The 18,683-nt window shown below is 33.7% G+C and overlaps 3 protein-coding genes across 8 annotated transcripts in view; 2 read left to right on the forward strand and 1 right to left on the reverse strand.

Annotated features, from left to right (window-relative positions):
* The window catches only part of LOC147077327 (uncharacterized), a 233,451-nt gene that overhangs the window by 173,742 nt on the left and 41,026 nt on the right, over nt 1–18,683 (forward strand). The gene's annotated exons all lie outside the window — the stretch shown is intronic.
* On the forward strand, nt 1,576–9,760 carry LOC147077331 (uncharacterized). Of its 2 annotated transcripts, XM_085940803.1 has the most exons (4): nt 1,576–1,785; nt 2,062–2,208; nt 4,792–4,929; nt 7,406–9,760. In XM_085940803.1, the coding sequence occupies exons 1-4, from the start codon at nt 1,585–1,587 to the stop codon at nt 7,520–7,522; spliced, it is 603 nt and encodes a 200-aa protein (XP_085796929.1). In that variant the 5' UTR covers nt 1,576–1,584; the 3' UTR covers nt 7,523–9,760. The 2 variants fall into 2 exon arrangements, with proteins under 2 accessions (XP_085796929.1, XP_085796930.1); XM_085940804.1 differs by lacking the exon at nt 2,062–2,208 and having other exon boundaries at nt 1,601–1,785.
* Nucleotides 15,668–17,080, reverse strand: LOC147077332 (uncharacterized). 4 transcript variants are annotated; one of them, XM_085941492.1, is made up of 4 exons: nt 16,944–17,079; nt 16,380–16,491; nt 16,142–16,285; nt 15,668–15,906 (listed from the first exon to the last, which is right to left on the reverse strand). In XM_085941492.1, the coding sequence occupies exons 1-4, from the start codon at nt 16,952–16,954 to the stop codon at nt 15,859–15,861; spliced, it is 315 nt and encodes a 104-aa protein (XP_085797618.1). In that variant the 5' UTR covers nt 16,955–17,079; the 3' UTR covers nt 15,668–15,858. The 4 variants fall into 4 exon arrangements, 1 of the variants encoding a protein (XP_085797618.1); XR_015069806.1 differs by lacking the exon at nt 16,380–16,491 and having other exon boundaries at nt 16,944–17,080; XR_015069808.1 differs by lacking the exon at nt 16,380–16,491 and having other exon boundaries at nt 16,865–17,000.

The raw sequence follows: 18,683 nt of genomic DNA on the forward strand, positions 1-18,683 counted from the left end.
TTACCACCAACCTCACCAGCAGTGATCAGGCCGAAAGTTGTGACCAAAAAAACAGATATATCTGATGAGAAAATATCAGATATAAAAGCTATGTTTCCTTTCATGCCGTTAGTTGATAGAAGTTATTATTGTGCTTTATTAAAAATTAATCCTTAAAATACTGAGTTTTTTAAATGGATTATTTCATTATTATGTATAAATTTAAATTGTTATAATATAATGTATATAACAATTAATAGTGTAATTACTGAATTAAGATTAAATAATAATTTGTATCTGAAAGGTGTTCTAACGTTAAGAAAAATGTAAAAATGATACTATATTAAAATAATACCATAACTCTGTTTGTTAGAATATATTGATTTTTTTTAATTACCGTGTTTTTTATGAAAAATAAATAATTGTTTAATAATACCATCTAAATAAATCTTTTATTAACCATATTTACATAAAGAAACATCTCAAAAATGAGAATAGTTTGTTTGACAAAGTTCATATAGCCAATAGAACCTTTTCAAACAAATTATTGTTGTCAATTCGGTACGACAAGGTTCTAATTACAATTATAGGTACTAGTTATTTCCTAATATACTGCTTTGAATTATAAGAAATTATTCTTAAAATAAGTAAAATATCTATAAACATATTGAAAAATCATTAAAAGCACCTTTTTTCTTTTTATATTCAAAATATGACCATTCGAAATTTCAAACGCTCATAGCTCAAAACATGGTCAAGTGCAAATAGAACCTTTTCAAAGTAAGGTAACGACAGGGCAAAGTCAAATAAAGACATGGCCCTTTGACAATGTCTTGTTTGTTATTCTTACTTGATCCTTGACTGAATGGGTAGGCAATAAAGTGTCTCTACTTTATTGTATTACCTACCTAATTGATTATATTATATAGGTTAAAAATAACAGTGTAGGTATTGAGATATCCCGGGTCCTGTGGCTAGCTCGGGATGTTGGTAGGACCCGGGATTCACAAAAATGAAATGTCTTTCTTTGTTGAACACGTGGCTTTATATTTTCAACGGTTATTTTCACAAAGAAACTTATGTTTAACAGTATCCAAATGAATCTTATGTTGTTACGTTCCTAATATTAATTATATCGCTTACCTATATTCTAATTATTATTTATCTGAATTCGTTTTATAGTAATACAATATGAATAAGTTATTTGCGCGGGAATTCGCGAACTAAATTATTCTGCGTCCACCCGCGACTATGTATTTTTTTCCACTCTTTTTATACATATTGCAGTATAGTATAGTATAGACATGGTTACAACTAATAATTGTAATTTAGACTATCAGGAGAGGCTTAATAGTCATGAGTGTAACAATATACCTACCTTCGCTGTTAGTGTGTATTTGCCATTGGTGAATACGTGTAGTGCTTGAAAATATCTAAAGGCAAAACCCGAGTGGTAAAAAACTACCTACTCAAATAGAATAGTACAAAACTTAAATCTAATAAAGCACAGTTAATTGTTTAATCGCTTCCACGGTATAGACTATTCAGTATTTCGGCCATACATAATTAATGATTACGTATTGCGGCAACACTTCTCTTAAATTAATGTACCTTGAATGGATCCTGCTTGTCGCGTTCTTCCTGACATTTACCATTAAAATGGACGTAAAGCGAGAATGTGATGGAGAACAGTCTGATACAGAAGGCAAACCTTTGTTTGATACGCAGACTAGCCTCCCAATCAGCCCGGAAGTTCGCACTCATATAAAGCAGGAGAATGCCGACGTTTCATGTTGCAATTTCGAGGTTAGTTTTGGGATACTGATTTCTTTTACAATCACTCTGTATTGTGACTAACAACGATTAATATATTATTATAATATCTTGCTTTTTTATAAACTCCGTAGAGACACAATGATATTAAACGTTGATTTAAAAAATAACTCGATTATACATTTTGACAGCTAGGTACGATACATTTGTGATTTAGGTTAGGGCAGGTTATCTTCTAATTCATTTTGACTATAATTAGTCATTCAAGTGAAAGTGGTTTTACTGTGTTAACCATAAAGTTTCTTTCAGTATCTTTTAGCGGAACTCTCTAATATAAAACCTGAGACGGATGATCAACTATCCGTCATCAAGCGCGAGATTATTGAAGATGTAATAAACCCATTATGTGATGTTGAAGATCCTCAACCGGGTTCAGATTACAGGCCAATACATCTGGTTTGTTCAATTGTATAATGTGTTATTTTTCTTCCCTTGGTGCAGTCTTATATCGAAGATTGGAATTAGCAATACATGTTTTAAACTTTGAGCCGTTTCACACGCGACACCATTGTCTCGAGACGCTGCATGAATGGGCGCGATTAGACGGAGAAACAAGTATGTCACGCTCTTATATATTATGTAGAGAAACGATCATGCGGTGCCCAATCCGTTGACATCTTCCTAATTGATGAGGGTGACGTGTTTAGATTTATTAAAAAAAAAAAGGAATACCCGCTCTTAGGGATCGCATATCTCCCAAGATTTTTTAAAGGGCTGTATTGACTTTGTCAAGGGCCACTTTCATATATTATATTTTACCTGACAATAGAGCCGGGTATCTTTCCGGAAGCATGGAAGATGTCGAAGGTTACTCCAATTCATAAGAGTGGTACGGAGTTATCAGTGGAAAACTATAGGCCGGTAGCCATTCTCTATGCACCAGCAAAAGTTCTTGAGATAATCATGCACAGCATGATTTTTCCGAGGATTGAGTCATTTCATTGCCGACTCAAGTATTAATCTATAGATGGCGCTGGTCATTTATAATGAATGAGCAGCATGGATTTGGAGCTGGCCGTTAAACGATTTCTCGCGTTATTCGGGAGAATTTTAAGAATCGTCAGCAATACGTATCGTACACCCTCTATCAGTCACAGACATGACATTTAAAACATTTTCTGGTGTGCCTCAGGGCTCAAACTTGGGGCCATTGCTGTTCACGTTTTTTTATAAATGACAGCATTGGTAATTAAAAATACTATGTTTATGTTGTTTGCTGATGACTTGAAACTCTTCATGAAAGTTGTAATGCAATGATTTACTGCTGACAGTACATATTACCGAGGCCATAAAAAGAAAATCCACGTGTACTCACGTATTATTGTGCAAGTTGCAAGATTGCTAGCATGAATCAAAAAAGTTCGCTTCTGAATTTTCACGTGACAGATGGGATTTGTTCAATATCCGCACAACAACCTACACCGCGCAGTCTCATTTTGAGGTTAACCGATTTTCACGACCTGTCAAAAAGTACCTACCTTAAAATGACAACATGGCGTCTCTCTTACTATTTACGACAGTCAGCAATCTTACGTGTGAACAGTAACTGTTATTATCGCTAAATAAAAGCACAATAGATCTGTACATTTTCAATGTTTCCCATTAGTTCTTGGTCGTTCCCTCATGGTAAAGGATGGTGACCACCTTGGAATGTTATCATCTTTTAAGCGATCAAGAATTCCCACTCTTCTCAATCTTCTGCTTCTATCAGGACAGAGTGAAGGCTGCTTTCAGTCAGCTCTTTTACTTGGTCGCTCTTCCTCTGCTTCATCTGCCTTGGAGGCTACCCAAAACTACCAGTCTCTCCAGAGAATCAGCTCCGCGCCGAACAATATGTCAAAAAACTGTAGAATTCATCTCGGACATATTGTCGAGAGACGTTCCTTTATAAAATATTAACATTTTTATGGAATTTTATATAATATATTGAACATACATCATTTTGAAAACATTTTTGAGAAAATATGTAACAAACGGAAGAGATCTTTTTTTGGAAAAAAGTAAAGTTATTAATTAATTATTTCTTTTATTCAAACGAATAATTCACAAGATTTAAGAATATATCATTCTGATTATTGAACATTATATAATTTAGTTAAACACTAACTGAAAGAGTATATCACAACCAATAGAAAAAACTTTTTTGAAAAAAGTAAGCCAACTGATCGGGAATCGAACCCGGCATCTCCAACGGGTAAACGCCCCAAACTCGTCGCATTCAGCCATTATGCTACGGAAGACATACTAATGACGACAAATATTTAAGCTATTGGTTATTAAATACCTACCACTCAGCGCTCTTCGAAATCATGCTACTTCGGCAATCGATTTTTGTTTATTAAAACAAAGTAGGTAGCTATTTTACTATTACGAAGATTACTAACCGACGTCTAGGAATTTCTCCAATATTTTTTAAGCAACTTCTTGTACTTGCTAATAATTTTTAATTAATTATTTCTTTTATTCAAACGAATAATTCACAAGATTTAAGAATATATCATTCTGATTATTGAACATTATATAATTTAGAAAAACACTAACTGTGATATACTCTCTCAGTTAGTGTTTCTCTAAATTTTATAATGTTAAAATAATTAAGTCATTGGACGCTAAAGACGCACCTGGTTCGTAATAATCAGGCGGCCTATCGATATTAATTAACGTGCATTTTAAATTACCTTTAAATTTAAATTTAAAAAACCTACTTTTATTTAAAATACAAAAGCCGATTGGCAATAGAACTTCAATTTGGAAAGCTCTTATTATTAACCGCGATATTATGGCTTAGTTTAGGCAGGGTTAAATGGAATTTTAAATATTAATTTAATGAAAACAAATAAGTATGCCTGATAATGTTTAGTGTGCACTATTTATGTCGCATCTTAATAGCCTACTTTCACCTAGATAATAACGTTAATATGCTATATTAATAATATGTACTTATTGACAACATGTTATATGAAACGTTGTTTATTTCAGTTCGCTGTGACGGGTGTCGCTGGTCTCAAAGCTGAGACTGACATAAAGCGCGAATTCACTGAAGATAAAATGCCACCATTTTCTGATGAAAATCCTCAACCCGGATGTTCACAATCAGATTACACACCAGGACATGGGGTATATTCAATTTTATATATTGTAACATTTGCTTCTCTATTCGCCGATTTTTATCGAAGGTTGACGTTTAAAATCTCGATAAATCTCCGTACCATTCCTAGCCACTCGTATTGAAAAAAGTAATTAAAGTAATCAATACCTACCTACTTTGATTTAAAATACAAAGGCCGATTGCCTATGGTAACTCAATTTGGAAAGCGCTCCAGAGAGTATTATAAGAGCCATTAGTTATAGTCTCAACTTCTTAATTATTATGTTGGTTAATTAATACAGGGGAATTATTGAGTTTTGAAGAAAACGCTTTTTAAGGCCATATTAACTGATTGTATTGCTGCAGGTATGTATTCATTAAATAATTAGGAGAACATAAATTATCACTTAAATAGTAGAAGTAATCAATATACATATTAAATATTATATCGATGCCCAATCACATTTTTTTTATAATTTTCAAATAATGTCTTTATTGTTTTTTTTAGTAAAGTTGTTATAAAACGCAAACTGTGAATATCATTTTACTTATAAATATATATCTACTTATCATAAAATTGTACTGCTTTTCATCACTTGTAAATATCGGGTCAAATTAAAAACATTAATTTCTCGTGCTTGTCTTTGTAAAGGATTTTTGTCATACCGCGATAGAGATGAGGTTTTCATTGTAAACTGAAAATATACTATTGTAACGTGTAAAACACACCTTTCACACAAAGACACAGCGCTTACACACCTACTATATGCGCACGAAAGTACGTGTGCTTCTGCGCAGGTCCGTTTTTAAGGTGTTTAGCAACACGACTTGCTGTTTTGCTCAGATCATTATTTAAATATCAGATGTGCTCAACCGGTAAACTTTATTAATTCGAAAAATATTTATCCAATAACATTTAATATGTGTAAATTATATAAACCGAGTCATTCCTTCTCGAGAGTGTCGCTCTTTGGTTAACTGCCGTCCCTATGCGACGCTTAGTATGCGTGACCTCACGAATTCAGAAGTATGATATATAAAAATATTGTTTAAACTGTTGATCGAAGTCGCTTGATGAAATTTGAATATAAATTCCCTCCCGCACTTTCAGGTATAAATCCACGTCCCCAATATATTCTGTAACACTGCATACAACATTTATAATCGTAGCCAAGATAAGTGGGTTCTAGTTAATATTAAAATATTGTTTATACTATTGATCTAAGTTGCTTGATGAAATTTTAATATACATTCTATCAATTTGAACATTTTTTGTGACATCGGTTACGCCTTTCGGCATTTTCCGACACTATGCATACTCCCAAATGACACACTAACACAGAAATTACTGGCTTATAATGTTTTTTTTATCGAACAGGGTGCAAAACTGCCTCATAGGATGTACGTTAATCTGGTGTTTTTATAATAAGCAACAAAGTAGGTTTGAAAATAAATGTAACAAAGACGAAAGTCATGTTCAACTGCTTTGCAGGCCAAAAAGAGATCCTCATCAATGGCACTCAGCTCGAACAGGTGAAAAGCTACATCTATCTGGGACAACAAGTATCTATAGATGGATGTATATTTGATGAAATTGTTCGCAGGGTAAAGCTACGCTAGAGTGCTTTTGGCCGCCTGAATAATGTCTTCAAAAGTGACCTTCCACTGTGCCTAAAGCGCAAAGTGTTCAACCAGTGTGTGCTTCCCGTGATGACATATGCGTGTGAAACATGGACCCTAAGTAAAAGAGAGATCCAGAAACTTAGAGTAGCACAACGTGGTATGGAGAGGTGCATGCTGGGCATAACGCGAAAGGACAAAAAGAGAAATGAGTGGATAAGGAAGCAGACAAGGGTTTGCGATGTAATAGAGTTTATTAAAAGCCTTAAATGGAGATGGGCTGGACACATAGCTCAAAGAAGAGACAATCGTTGGACAAATCTAGTCATCCAGTGGTATCCAAGAAGTACAAAACGTCCACAAGGTAGACCATGAGGCCGCTGGATCGATGAAATGATAAAGTTCTGCGGAAGTACGTGGCAACGCAATGCACAGGACCGAGAGAAGTGGAAGCAACTTGAAGAGGCCTTCATCCAGCAGTGGATAGATTCAGGCTGATGATGATGATGATGATTTTATCAATATATGTGAGAAATAAACAGTACACACAGTTGCCGAGTAGAACTATTTTATTCCCATCAATCTGGAATTTCGCATTCGGAACTATAATAGATTTAAACATACTACCAAGAGTTGTACCACAATATTGTGTCATAGTCTGTTTTGTGCATTTGCCTTTCGATGTTACATTCAGGTGCTTTTTATGGTGTCTGTATTTAAAATCTATGTTGGAACTATTACCATTTCTTATTGTCATTTTCACTCACACTTAACTTATAATGTCTGAAGATGCTGTAAGGCAAAAGTGTAAAAAAATAACTCAAATGGAACAGTTTAAAATCTAATTTATATTGATAATAAGATCGATTATTTTGGTTTTTCTAGGTTTCTACTAAAGGCTTTTTTACAAAGCATCACGATATAGACAGGTGTCAACAATCCTCACCCGATGGAATCCAAGATAGAATGATGCAGTATTCTGAAATGACAATAGATGAATAGACAATAGAGACAATAGAAGAAACATTAAAGGAGAAATCTCAGAACGAGAGACTCCGAAGGAACTTCGACTTATTCTGAGAAGAGTAGTTCATTTCTCACGTAATTTGATTTGCAGCATTTGTAACGCAGTTTTTGGATCCGGAAGTGCTCTAAAAAGTCACAAAATAGTTCACATGGGCGTTATTGGTAGTCGAAGTCAAGAAAATATTATCTCGCAACTAAATCATCTCAAAACACGTAAAATGACACGCACAGGTGAAAAACCTCATAAATGCAAGATGTGCACATATAGATGCTCGCAACTTAGTACTCTTAAAAACCATGAAATGACACACACAGGTGAAAAACCTCATAAATGCAAGTTATGCACATATAGATGCTCGCAACTTAGTAATCTTAAAATCCATAAAATGACACACACAGGTGTAAAACCTCATAAATGCAAGGTGTGCACATATAAATGCTCGCAACTTAGTAGTCTTAAAAACCATGAAATGACGCACACAGGTGAAAAACCTCATATATGCAAGGTATGCCCATATAGATGCTCGCGACTTAGTAGTCTTAAAAGCCATGAAATGACACACACAGGTGAAAAACCTCATAAATGCAAGTTATGCACATATAGATGCTCGCAACTTAGTAATCTTAAAATCCATGAAATGACGCACACAGGTGAAACACCTCATATATGCAAAAATTGCCCATATAGATGCTCGCGACTTAGTAGTCTTCAAAAACATGAAATGACACACTCAGGCGAAAAACTTCATAATTGCAAGGAATGCACATATAGGTGCTCGCGACTTAGTGCTCTTAAAAGACATGAAATGACACACCGGTGGAAAACCTCAAAAACCTCATAAATGCAAGGTTTGTTCATATATATGCTCGCAACGTAGTCATCTTAAAGAACATGAAATGACACACACAGGTGAAAAACGTCATAAATGCAAGGTATGCTCATAAAGATGCTCGCATTTTTGTGATCTTAAAAAGCATGAAATGACACACACAGGTGAAAAACCTCATAAATGCAAGGTCTACTCTTATAGATGCGCGCAACTTATTAATCTTAAAAAACATGAAATGACACACACAAGTGAAAAACCTCATATATGCAAAGTTTGCCCATATAGATGCTCGCGACTTAGTAGTCTTCAAAAACATGAAATGACACACACAGGCGAAAAACTTCATAATTGCAAGGAATGCACATATAGGTGCTCGCGACTTAGTGCTCTTAAAATACATGAAATGACACACCGGTGGAAAACCTCATAAATGCAAGGTTTGTTCATATATATGCTCGCAACGTAGTCATCTTAAAGAACATGAAATGACACACACAGGTGAAAAACGTCATAAATGCAAGGTATGCTCATAAAGATGCTCGCATCTTTGTGATCTTAAAAAACATGAAATGACACACACAGGTGAAAAACGTCATAAATGCAAGGTCTACTCTTATAGATGCGCGCAACTTATTAATCTTAAAAAACATGAAATGACACACACAAGTGAAAAACCTCATATATGCAAGGTATGCTCATATAGATGCTCGCAACTTAGTAGTTTTAAAAGACATGAAATGACACACAGGTGAAAAACCATATGAATACACTGTATGTCCATATAGATGCTCACGACGTAATGCACTATTTTTATCGACCATTTCCGATCCTAATAAGAACATATAGGCCTCCATAGAGTGGAGGTTGTTTTAACAGATTTAGTTTTTACGAGAAACGGTGTCCAGCCAGGATTGGAACCTGTGCCCACGACGCTTTCGGTTGACGCTTTTGCCTCGACCATCGTATAAAATGATAAATATATTATTATATTCACAATACGGATGTCCTACGCTTAAATAAATGACAATATTCATATTGTGAATACCCTTATAAATGTTGGTTAGGAGTGATTATATGCTATCTTGTCAAGCGACCCTAGGCGTACGGCATATTGTATGTTAAGAGTATTTGCAAGAAGTTATTGTTTTGTCGGACGGTGCCTCGAACGACTACCTTTATAATGCGATCTGATATAAACCTACTGATTGTGCCGCCTTTGTATGAAGTTACCTCTGACTATATTTTATTGATAGTAAAATCAACGTTGTTTTTCTTGTTGTGACATTGTAAATTGTATTGAAATTTCCTACCGGAATAAATTGAAACTACGTGTTGGTTCCTGCTAAAACTATCAAACATCAGGAGAATAGAAAAATTTAGGTCCATTTACCTGGATCACCCAATGTTAAAACTCCATTTTTTTTTGGGTGCGTTTGTTTGTGCATCGTTAGTGCACGTTTGTGCACGTTTTTTTTTCGTTTGTGCACCTATAATAACCGAAAAATTCCAATTTCAAATTGGGTGTTCCAGCTAAACGTTGGGTCACCCAATGTTGAAATTTCAACTTTTTTTTAGTGCATTCGTTTGTGCATCGTTAGTGCACGTTTGTGCACGCGTTTATTTCGTTTGTGCACGCACATTAAGGGGGTTATTCGCATTTCAATTTGGGTGACCCAGCCAAATGCTGGATACTTGTGTCACTAAACTTATATTTTTTTCAAAAATTAAATTGTAAGCACTAGTGCGTTGGTAGTAAACGTTAGTGCACGATTTTTTTTTGCCTTTTCACCTGTATTCAGCGCGCTATTTAATTTTTAAGTTTGTATGCAAAACCTGACTGCGTGGGTTTAAAAATATTTTTTGTAGTGAAATCTCTTGTCGCATAGCTAATGCGCAATTATGCATACTTTTTTTATTTTTTTCTCATTTAGTGCGTGAGTTATTCGATATGAAATATTTGATGAACGTTAAGTAGAACCATCCAACAAACTTTTTTAATTTTTTATTAGGTCATCAATTTGCCTATTATTGGCTTACGTTTGTGCATGTACTTTTTTTGATTTCGAGATTATACGAGTATCTTGTGAGATATTATTTTTTAAAATTTAGTGACTTGATACTTGAACCAATAAATTTACCTTAAAATTGTTTTGTTAGGTGCATACGATTACATATATTTTTTTTAACTTTTAACATGATTTTTCAATTTTTTATCTCTTATATTAGGCTATAAATTTGATTTTGAATGGCCGTTAAGTTTTAACATCAAACATTTTTTTTCCACATTTTTTAAATGCACACCTTTGAGTAATTTAATTACATGATTTTTCATGTATTTTGTATTGTTTTTCCATGTAAATTACGCGAAAAATTCCAATTTTTCCATTTTACTATATACCCCGTCAAAATATCCCGAACAAAAACAACCGCATCCGTTTGGAAGATCCAGTCAAAAGAATCTCGCAAAATAGCCAAAACGGTGTATGCTCTCTAAATATTTCGGTTTATAATAGATTACTTAAAAATAAATATTTTGTATACACAAAAGTGTCAAAATTTAAAAAAAATCATTATTAAACTTAAAATTTGTCTTTTTATTTATGATTGTGAATGGATGAATGTTAGTTTCATAAGCAAAAACGCAGTAAATAATAATTATACTTACCTACTGTTTTTAACTTATGATCCGTAATAAAAAATAAATAAGTTATAATAGAATAATTAGGTTGGTATGCATATTTTTGAAAAATGCAATGTATTTTTATGCAACGATATTTTCTTCAAAAGATAATATTGGAATGACATTTCGTCAACTAAATGCGCGGAACTTGTAAATCCGTTTCACAGAAGGAAGAAAAAACTGTTTTAAAATAAAACGGACTGGTTTAGGAAATTTGAACACTTTTAGTATTTTAATGTTATAAATGAGTAAATCTGGTCATTTTTACAAAATATTTATTAACATAGAATATAGAGGAGTTACATGTTTGCTTTTGTTTTTTTGAGATTTGAGCTGGGAGTTACAATGTTTGAATTAAAATAAACAGCACCAAGTTTTACAGTATCTATTGCTTGTCTACATTATGTTGGAAAATTCAATAAAATCGCATAGCCTCCCCAAACCAAAGCGAATATTCGCGGCGAATATTCGCAGCGAATTATTCGCCAATAAAGCTCGTATTGGCTTACGGGGCAGAGCACGCTTGCGCGACCGCCTTGCGTCTTGAGTGCGAATTTGCAGCGAATATTCGCTGCGATTTTCGGGAACTCTGTCGACAGCGAATTTATTCGCGGCGGACAATTTCGCCAAGGGAATTAGTAAAATCAAAATGGCGAAGACATTGAGCAGCTGATCGAGTTGGTCCGGAAATATCCAATCCTTTATGATTTCTCTGACAGTGACTACAAAACATAAGAAAGAAAGATAAGATATGGGATGAAATTGGCAGGGAAATTGTTGAAAATGGTATGAAGGTCGTCATAATAATATTATGTAGGTATCTTTGTCTAACCAAAGTATGTATAGTTTTTTGACAGGATGAATACGCTATTATAAATAAATAACTTTAATCTAAGGTCCCGATATTTAAAAAATACATATTATTAATTTGCGTCATGCACAGCCTTTAATAACAGAAACTTTATAACTTTGATTGTTAGTGCACTGACAGTTCTAGCTTATTGCGATCGTTTGACGTTTTGGTTTCGACTTTCGAGCAGTCATATCAATAATGTTATAATTAGGTATCAGTTACAATACTTCAATCATATTCGGTATCGGTCACGTAAATACCCATTTTATATTCGTTGATAATATTTTTTTAGGTTAGATAGGTAGTCTTTAAGATTATTTTTTTGCATCTAACATTATGCAGCATAGCATTTCTATTGTGGCTAAAGATATAATATACATATAGGTAGATAAGTAGGTACTCCATGTCGTCATTGTGGTATTTTGTAAGGTTTTAGACCAAAAACCTTACATACTACTTACTATCAGGTTATTTACAGTAGGACATACCTAGGTTGTGTTTGTTTTTTGATCTCAAGAGACCTCAATCACAAAAACGATATTATGTACCTATATACCTACTAGGTATATATTTCCTACGTATGTATAGGTACGAAAGTGGGTCAATAATTCCTTAGAAAAAAGCATTAAAACAGTTTTTATTTTTGTATTTTCTTTCTTTCTTTCTTTAACATAATCTCCTTGGAGCTCAATACACTTGGTTAGACGTTTCTCAATTTTTTTTAAACCGTCAGAAAAATAAGTTTTCGGAAGGTCCTCAAAACAAGGATTTGTCCGATCGATGACTTCTTCATTTGAAAAAAAACGTTGTCCACTTAGCCATTTTTGTTTGGGAAAAGGAAAAAGTCACTGGGGCCTAAATCTGGCGAATACGGTGGGTGGTCGACCAATTCGAACTTCAATTCTTCAATTTTAGCCATTGATCGTAAACATGTGTGAACACGGGCATTGTCCTGATGATAGAGGATTTTTTTCCTGTTTAAATGAGGCCGTTTTTCTTCAATTTTGTTTTTTAGCTGGTCCAATAAAGATGCAAAATAATCCCCTGTTATTGTTTTTCCTTTTTCCAAATAGTCAACGAAAATAATTCCACGTGCATCCCAAAATACAGTAGCCATAACCTTACCAGCTGATTTTACGGTTTTCGCCTTCTTTGGACATGGTTCGCCTTTCGCAATCCACTGTTTTGACTGTTCTTTCGTCTCGGGAGTATAGTGGTGTATCCATGTTTCATCTACAGTCACAAAGCGACGAAAAAATTCATCTGGATTGCGTTGCATGAGCGACAACAGGGCTTTAGAGGCCACCACCCTATTGCGCTTATTGTCGACTGTGAGCAAACGCGGCACCCATCTTGCAGAAATTTTTTTCATGCCCAATTTGTCATGTAAAATAGAAATGACGCTACCTTTTGAGATCCCTGTAACCTCAATTATCTCACTCAACTTTAATCTTCGGTCACTTAACACCATATCGTGGATTTTATTGATCATTTCTGGTGTAGTCACCTCTACAGGACGTCCTGAGCGTGGTTCATCCTTTGTTGATGTACGACCACGTTTAAATTCATTTAACCAGTTATAAATAGTTGCAAGTGAAGGAGCAGATATGCCGTGAACTAAATCCAACTCATTTTTTATTTCCTTTGCTGTTAACCCTTTTATATTAAAATGTTTAATAACAGCTCTAAACTCAATTTTCTCCATTTTCCATTTTTCCATTTTCCACAAGCAAATTTTTTTTTAAATGTACGAGAAACACACAACAACCCGACCAATCTGATTGAAACTTCGCAGCATACTGAATCGGTAGTGCCGCTGCATGAAAACAAACCGCTTACAGTACTAGTCGCGTCACCTGTCGGCTTTTCTAAGGACTTATTGACCCACCCTCGTATATTGAGCTAATTAACTGGTTTTGCCCAGCGCCGACCGCGAACCAAGATAATATCTACATGTTCCATGTACCTACCTAACATAACCAATGTTTTCTGTTTCACATTAATTTGTATACCTACAAACATTTTAAACTTAATTGAGATGTTCTTAAACTTCTGTTCATGTAATATTATGTAGGTAGGTATATCTTGGTCTGCATTAGGCAATAAGATTAATAATTTTATGTGCATGTAAATATAAAGGTCAGGTACCTCCTATAAGTACATAATATTATATTATCATCATGGATACCTACCTGAATGATGTTGTAGATATACTAATGCTTTGTGATGAATTTAATTTTAGCAAAGATTTTCAACCTTTCAACGTAGGTACAAAGCACCAGAAGAAATTAAAAATGAAACCCCCGGCATTAACAGGAATAAAATAATATTTCATCATCAACATTAGTCGGGGTCATTCCACTGCTAGATGAAAGCCTCTTCTAGCTCCTTCCACTATTTTCGGTCTCTAGTTCTTCGCTGCTACATACTTTTATTGTACTTCACGTGAACAAAGAGATCAACTAGGTAAGTGAAGTGTCAATCAACAAAAGTGGCATTTGTGCACAATGTTAATGAATTTTCCAAAACATTAAGTGTGATAATATAATATACAAGGATGAATAAGGCGTGGGCGAGGGCCAAGGTCCATTTTATGATTCCTCTATTGATGTACCTATTTTTATTAAGAAAAATGTTTGCCGTAGAATGGGGTGAATACTGAATAGACCATTTTTTAAATTTCTATTTTTCTGCTACACATTATTCGGACTAACATGAATGACTTAAAACCTGTTTCTATGGACATAATCATACTCCAAAATATTTTTCAACTACCATTTATTATCAAACAGCCAATTTTGTGTGATGTCTCTTTCTATCCAGCGTTGGGGTGATTATAGACATGGCGGGTGGATAGAATCGAATAATGGTAATTTCTTAATGTTAAAAATGTAATTAAGTACCTACTGTACATTACAAATTTATGTAGGTACCTACATTTAAGTATGTAAATCAAAATCAAAAATATAAATTTAAATGTTATACAACACAGTATCATGTAAGTATTTAAAAAAATATATACTTACATAAACATCTATTTATCCAAGAATTATTTGATACTTGAATCTGTATTTTATATACCATATTCAATGGATGTATGAGGTGTATTTTGTAAAATATTTGGTACGTATTTATTATTTAATTAAGCGTATTTAATTTGCTACGTGACCTGTAGCTCTTTTATAATCACAAATTATTGTTGAATGTTCCGAAAATGAGTTTATGTGCCGAAACAGCTGTCAAGGTAAATGACTCAGTTAAAGTAGAATTAACAAAATAACTATATTTCAAAACCATTATAATCCATCTACCATGTAAACACCATTTCAAGTAATAAAGAAATAAAAAGTCACCTAATTAAATAATATTGTACTAGAAAAAATATACTATCTATATTCCCACTTAATTTTCATTTAAAGTTGTAAAACGCCCGGTTACTAAATAGAGGAAGGACAGAGTCTTCTGGCACGACCGAATCACATTGGAACGGTGTTATTGTCATTTGAAAGTAACAATACTGACACCTAAATGAATCGCCTGCACTGCCAGAATCATCTGAACCCTGTCTACCTATCTATATACAATTTATTGTTATTTTTTTTCATATTTGTCCATTTTATTACAATATCGTGTTACTTTTAAAGCTCATTGTAATTCTAATAATTACTTATATAAATATTTTTCTTGTATTCTGTGCAAAAATGATTATTAAAACTTTCTTAACCTAAACCAAGTATTTTTTATTTAATGATCCTGCAAAAATATTCAAGTACAGTTAAGTGACATATTTTGTTTTGGTGTAGGTATAAGCCATAAATAAATATACATAAATTATATTTAATATATACATGTATACTGTATGTATAGCCACGGTTGGTCTTGCATTTGTTGCTGTAGCTATGCGATCTGGTGTGGTCCATTATCCAAAAACACTCAATCACATCCCTGGTCAAACAGCGGGCAGCCGTGTAGTGAGTCTGGCTGGCCTATGGTGGCACTAGAATGATTTCAATATACACAGTATGTTAATTTGAATATGTTTTCGACTGAAAGTTGTAAAAATATTAGAAATCAGGATTTAAATAATTAAAAAACTGTTTCATTAAATATCATATTCATACCTATGCAAAATTTTGATTCCTTTGAAGTACCTATACAAAATACGGATGAATATAAACCAAACAAAAATATTTGTTACTGGTACTGCCATAGTAAAGTAAAGTTTAACATACTTCCCTAATAGAACAAAATTCCCAATTCTTGTCGTTCTGTAGATGTTTCATTTCAGTTTTTACCAACGATCCACTAAATATGAATTGGTCATAAACACTCAAAGGAAATCTGGCACTCACTGCCAGAATGTCCATGTCAGATACCTGCATAAAAATAAATGTCATGTTATGATATTATACGTAATGAATATGAATGTATCAGAAACAACATAGATTTTATTACGAATTTCACATTTACAGAAAATTTTCTGCGCTCATTTTTGAAAGTCTCCAAGTATGACGGGTATATTCGCACATGGGTGCAGTTAATGCACCCAATGATTTTCGGGAAACCTGCCCTTTCTTGAAGTCTGAAATTAAAAAATATTTTTACCGACACAAAATAATATTCCCGTTAAATTCTTATTGAGTAGGTAGGTAATTTACTTGTTGTGTCTATGCGCAGTTACTCTAGTTACATGACATGTACATTGTAATATTGTATAAATTGATCAGAGGGTATCAACACAACACTAAAGACTGTCAGCGCTGTATGTAAGTATTACTAAGCACTGCTATTATAGCATCGGACACGTTTCCTATGCATCTGCTTACTGATGCCTGGCTCATTGCGCAGAAGACTTGGCCTACCCGTTTTTGGTACGCTCCCTCTGCGTAGAAACGCAAAATAGTCAAAACCTACAATTCAAATAACGGAGACATGTTATTTCAATAGCATATTACCTTCAAATCCTGTTAACCCTTCATGGTAAATGCTTATTTATAATATGTGCAGTTATGAAACTGAGTAAATCTATCTTACCTATGAGCCATGGCAATCTTGCCCTGTCATAAAGTAAGGTTATATTAAATGTCGATGTAATTTGTCGCACGCCATCTCATTATATCTTCAGCGTGTAATAAGCATTCAGAAGACGTGCACATTTTGTCAACACACAACTGTCACTTTGACATTCGTATATGTATTTAGTCTATGGCTGCATCCAATGCTGCCACCTTGTTTCAGATAATTAAAATACACTTTACGCAAAGTGGGTAAAAGTTGTAGCAATTCTGAAAGCGCTATAGTGTACGTGTATTTTTTATATTTAATTCATAAAAATTATTGAATAATTGGCGTAAAATATTAATAATATTTACAATTTTAAATCTGGCGCGTAAATAAAATTATTTAGTCTATGGCTGCGTCGCTGACGCTTTGGTGTGGGGCCAAACGCGAAATTCGCATCAAATCCAAGCGGTAGCGACAGCGATAGCGAGGGCGTTGCGAATTCGCTGCGAATATTCGCTTTGGTTTGGGGGAGGCTTAATAATATGATGTAACAGTATCACCATTATGATCAGCCAGAGTCAATCCATTCCGGGATAAGACCTGCCACAGCTGCATCCTCGGCTTTCAGTGGCCACCAATGTACGACTGCATTTGGCAAGTGTATGTATACTCACCGAAAGACATTCCAGCTAACTGCAGCACATTGCGTACTTTATACTGCCTTTTTGTAAACATATAGCACATTGAGCTCTATAGGGTCGTAACTGCAAATTACATTATCTTGAGTAATTTGAGTTTGAATGTAAAATAATTAACTACAATTTAATTAATTGCAATAGACTGCTGAAAATTGTACCATGTAAGAATAACTTTGTGTACTTTATTCTACTGTAGTTCTTAAATATATATATATATTTTAAATTATAATGAGGATTTTTGCAATTGCGGCCATATAGTTTGGGAATTGCCGAACAAACTTGCAGATGCGGCATCATAGTTTTAATAGAAAAATAACAAAATGCATCTTTTTCATATAAAATTAATTTTATTAAAATCAGTGTTTTATATAAAAAATCTTTTATTAAAGAAATAAAAAAAATACAAAACAGAAAAATAAAAGAGAACAATAAAAATAACTTTATCATCAGTAGGATTTGATATTTAATTTATTTAAAATTCGGACAATTTAAAAAAAATGTGTGTACTTATGTACGCATGTTAGAAGTCATACTTCTTTGGCGTAACAAAACAAAAACAACACAAGATTTTTCGACTAGCTCTTAATTATTTTTTTAATTAGACACGTAAGAAATCGGGCCGCCTATTGAAGCGCCGTTGGTTTATTTCTATAAATTATATAATTATTTATCGTCTTTTTTATTTTTAAAGTACCAACTATCACTTTGACGTTTAATAGTTATTTTAGGTAAGGAATTGCAAATGGCCGACAATAATAGATTTGCTGCCTAGGCAACGGAACAATTCTAAACTATAATATTACACTGTATAATCGTCTTTTTTACAGTATCATACTGTGGCGTAAAGGTGGTGCGTTCGGCTGATAACCGAACAATCGGTGGTTTGAATCCAATCGAGTGCGTTTTTTTCGTGTGAAAAAAAAAATATGTGTTCATTTTTGGGCTATTTTGCAGTTACGACGCTATAGATCTCAGACTGCGATATGTATTTATTTACCTTATCATGTTAAACAGACATAATTTTCAAAACACTCATAAGAAAATAAAGCCAATAGAGAAAATCATTTTTGAA

This window comes from Rhyacophila brunnea, unplaced genomic scaffold (genome assembly GCF_057557595.1).
Source record: "Rhyacophila brunnea isolate RB1 unplaced genomic scaffold, BYU_Rbru_1.0 scaffold_13, whole genome shotgun sequence".
NCBI classification, from domain to species: Eukaryota; Metazoa; Arthropoda; class Insecta; order Trichoptera; family Rhyacophilidae; genus Rhyacophila; species Rhyacophila brunnea.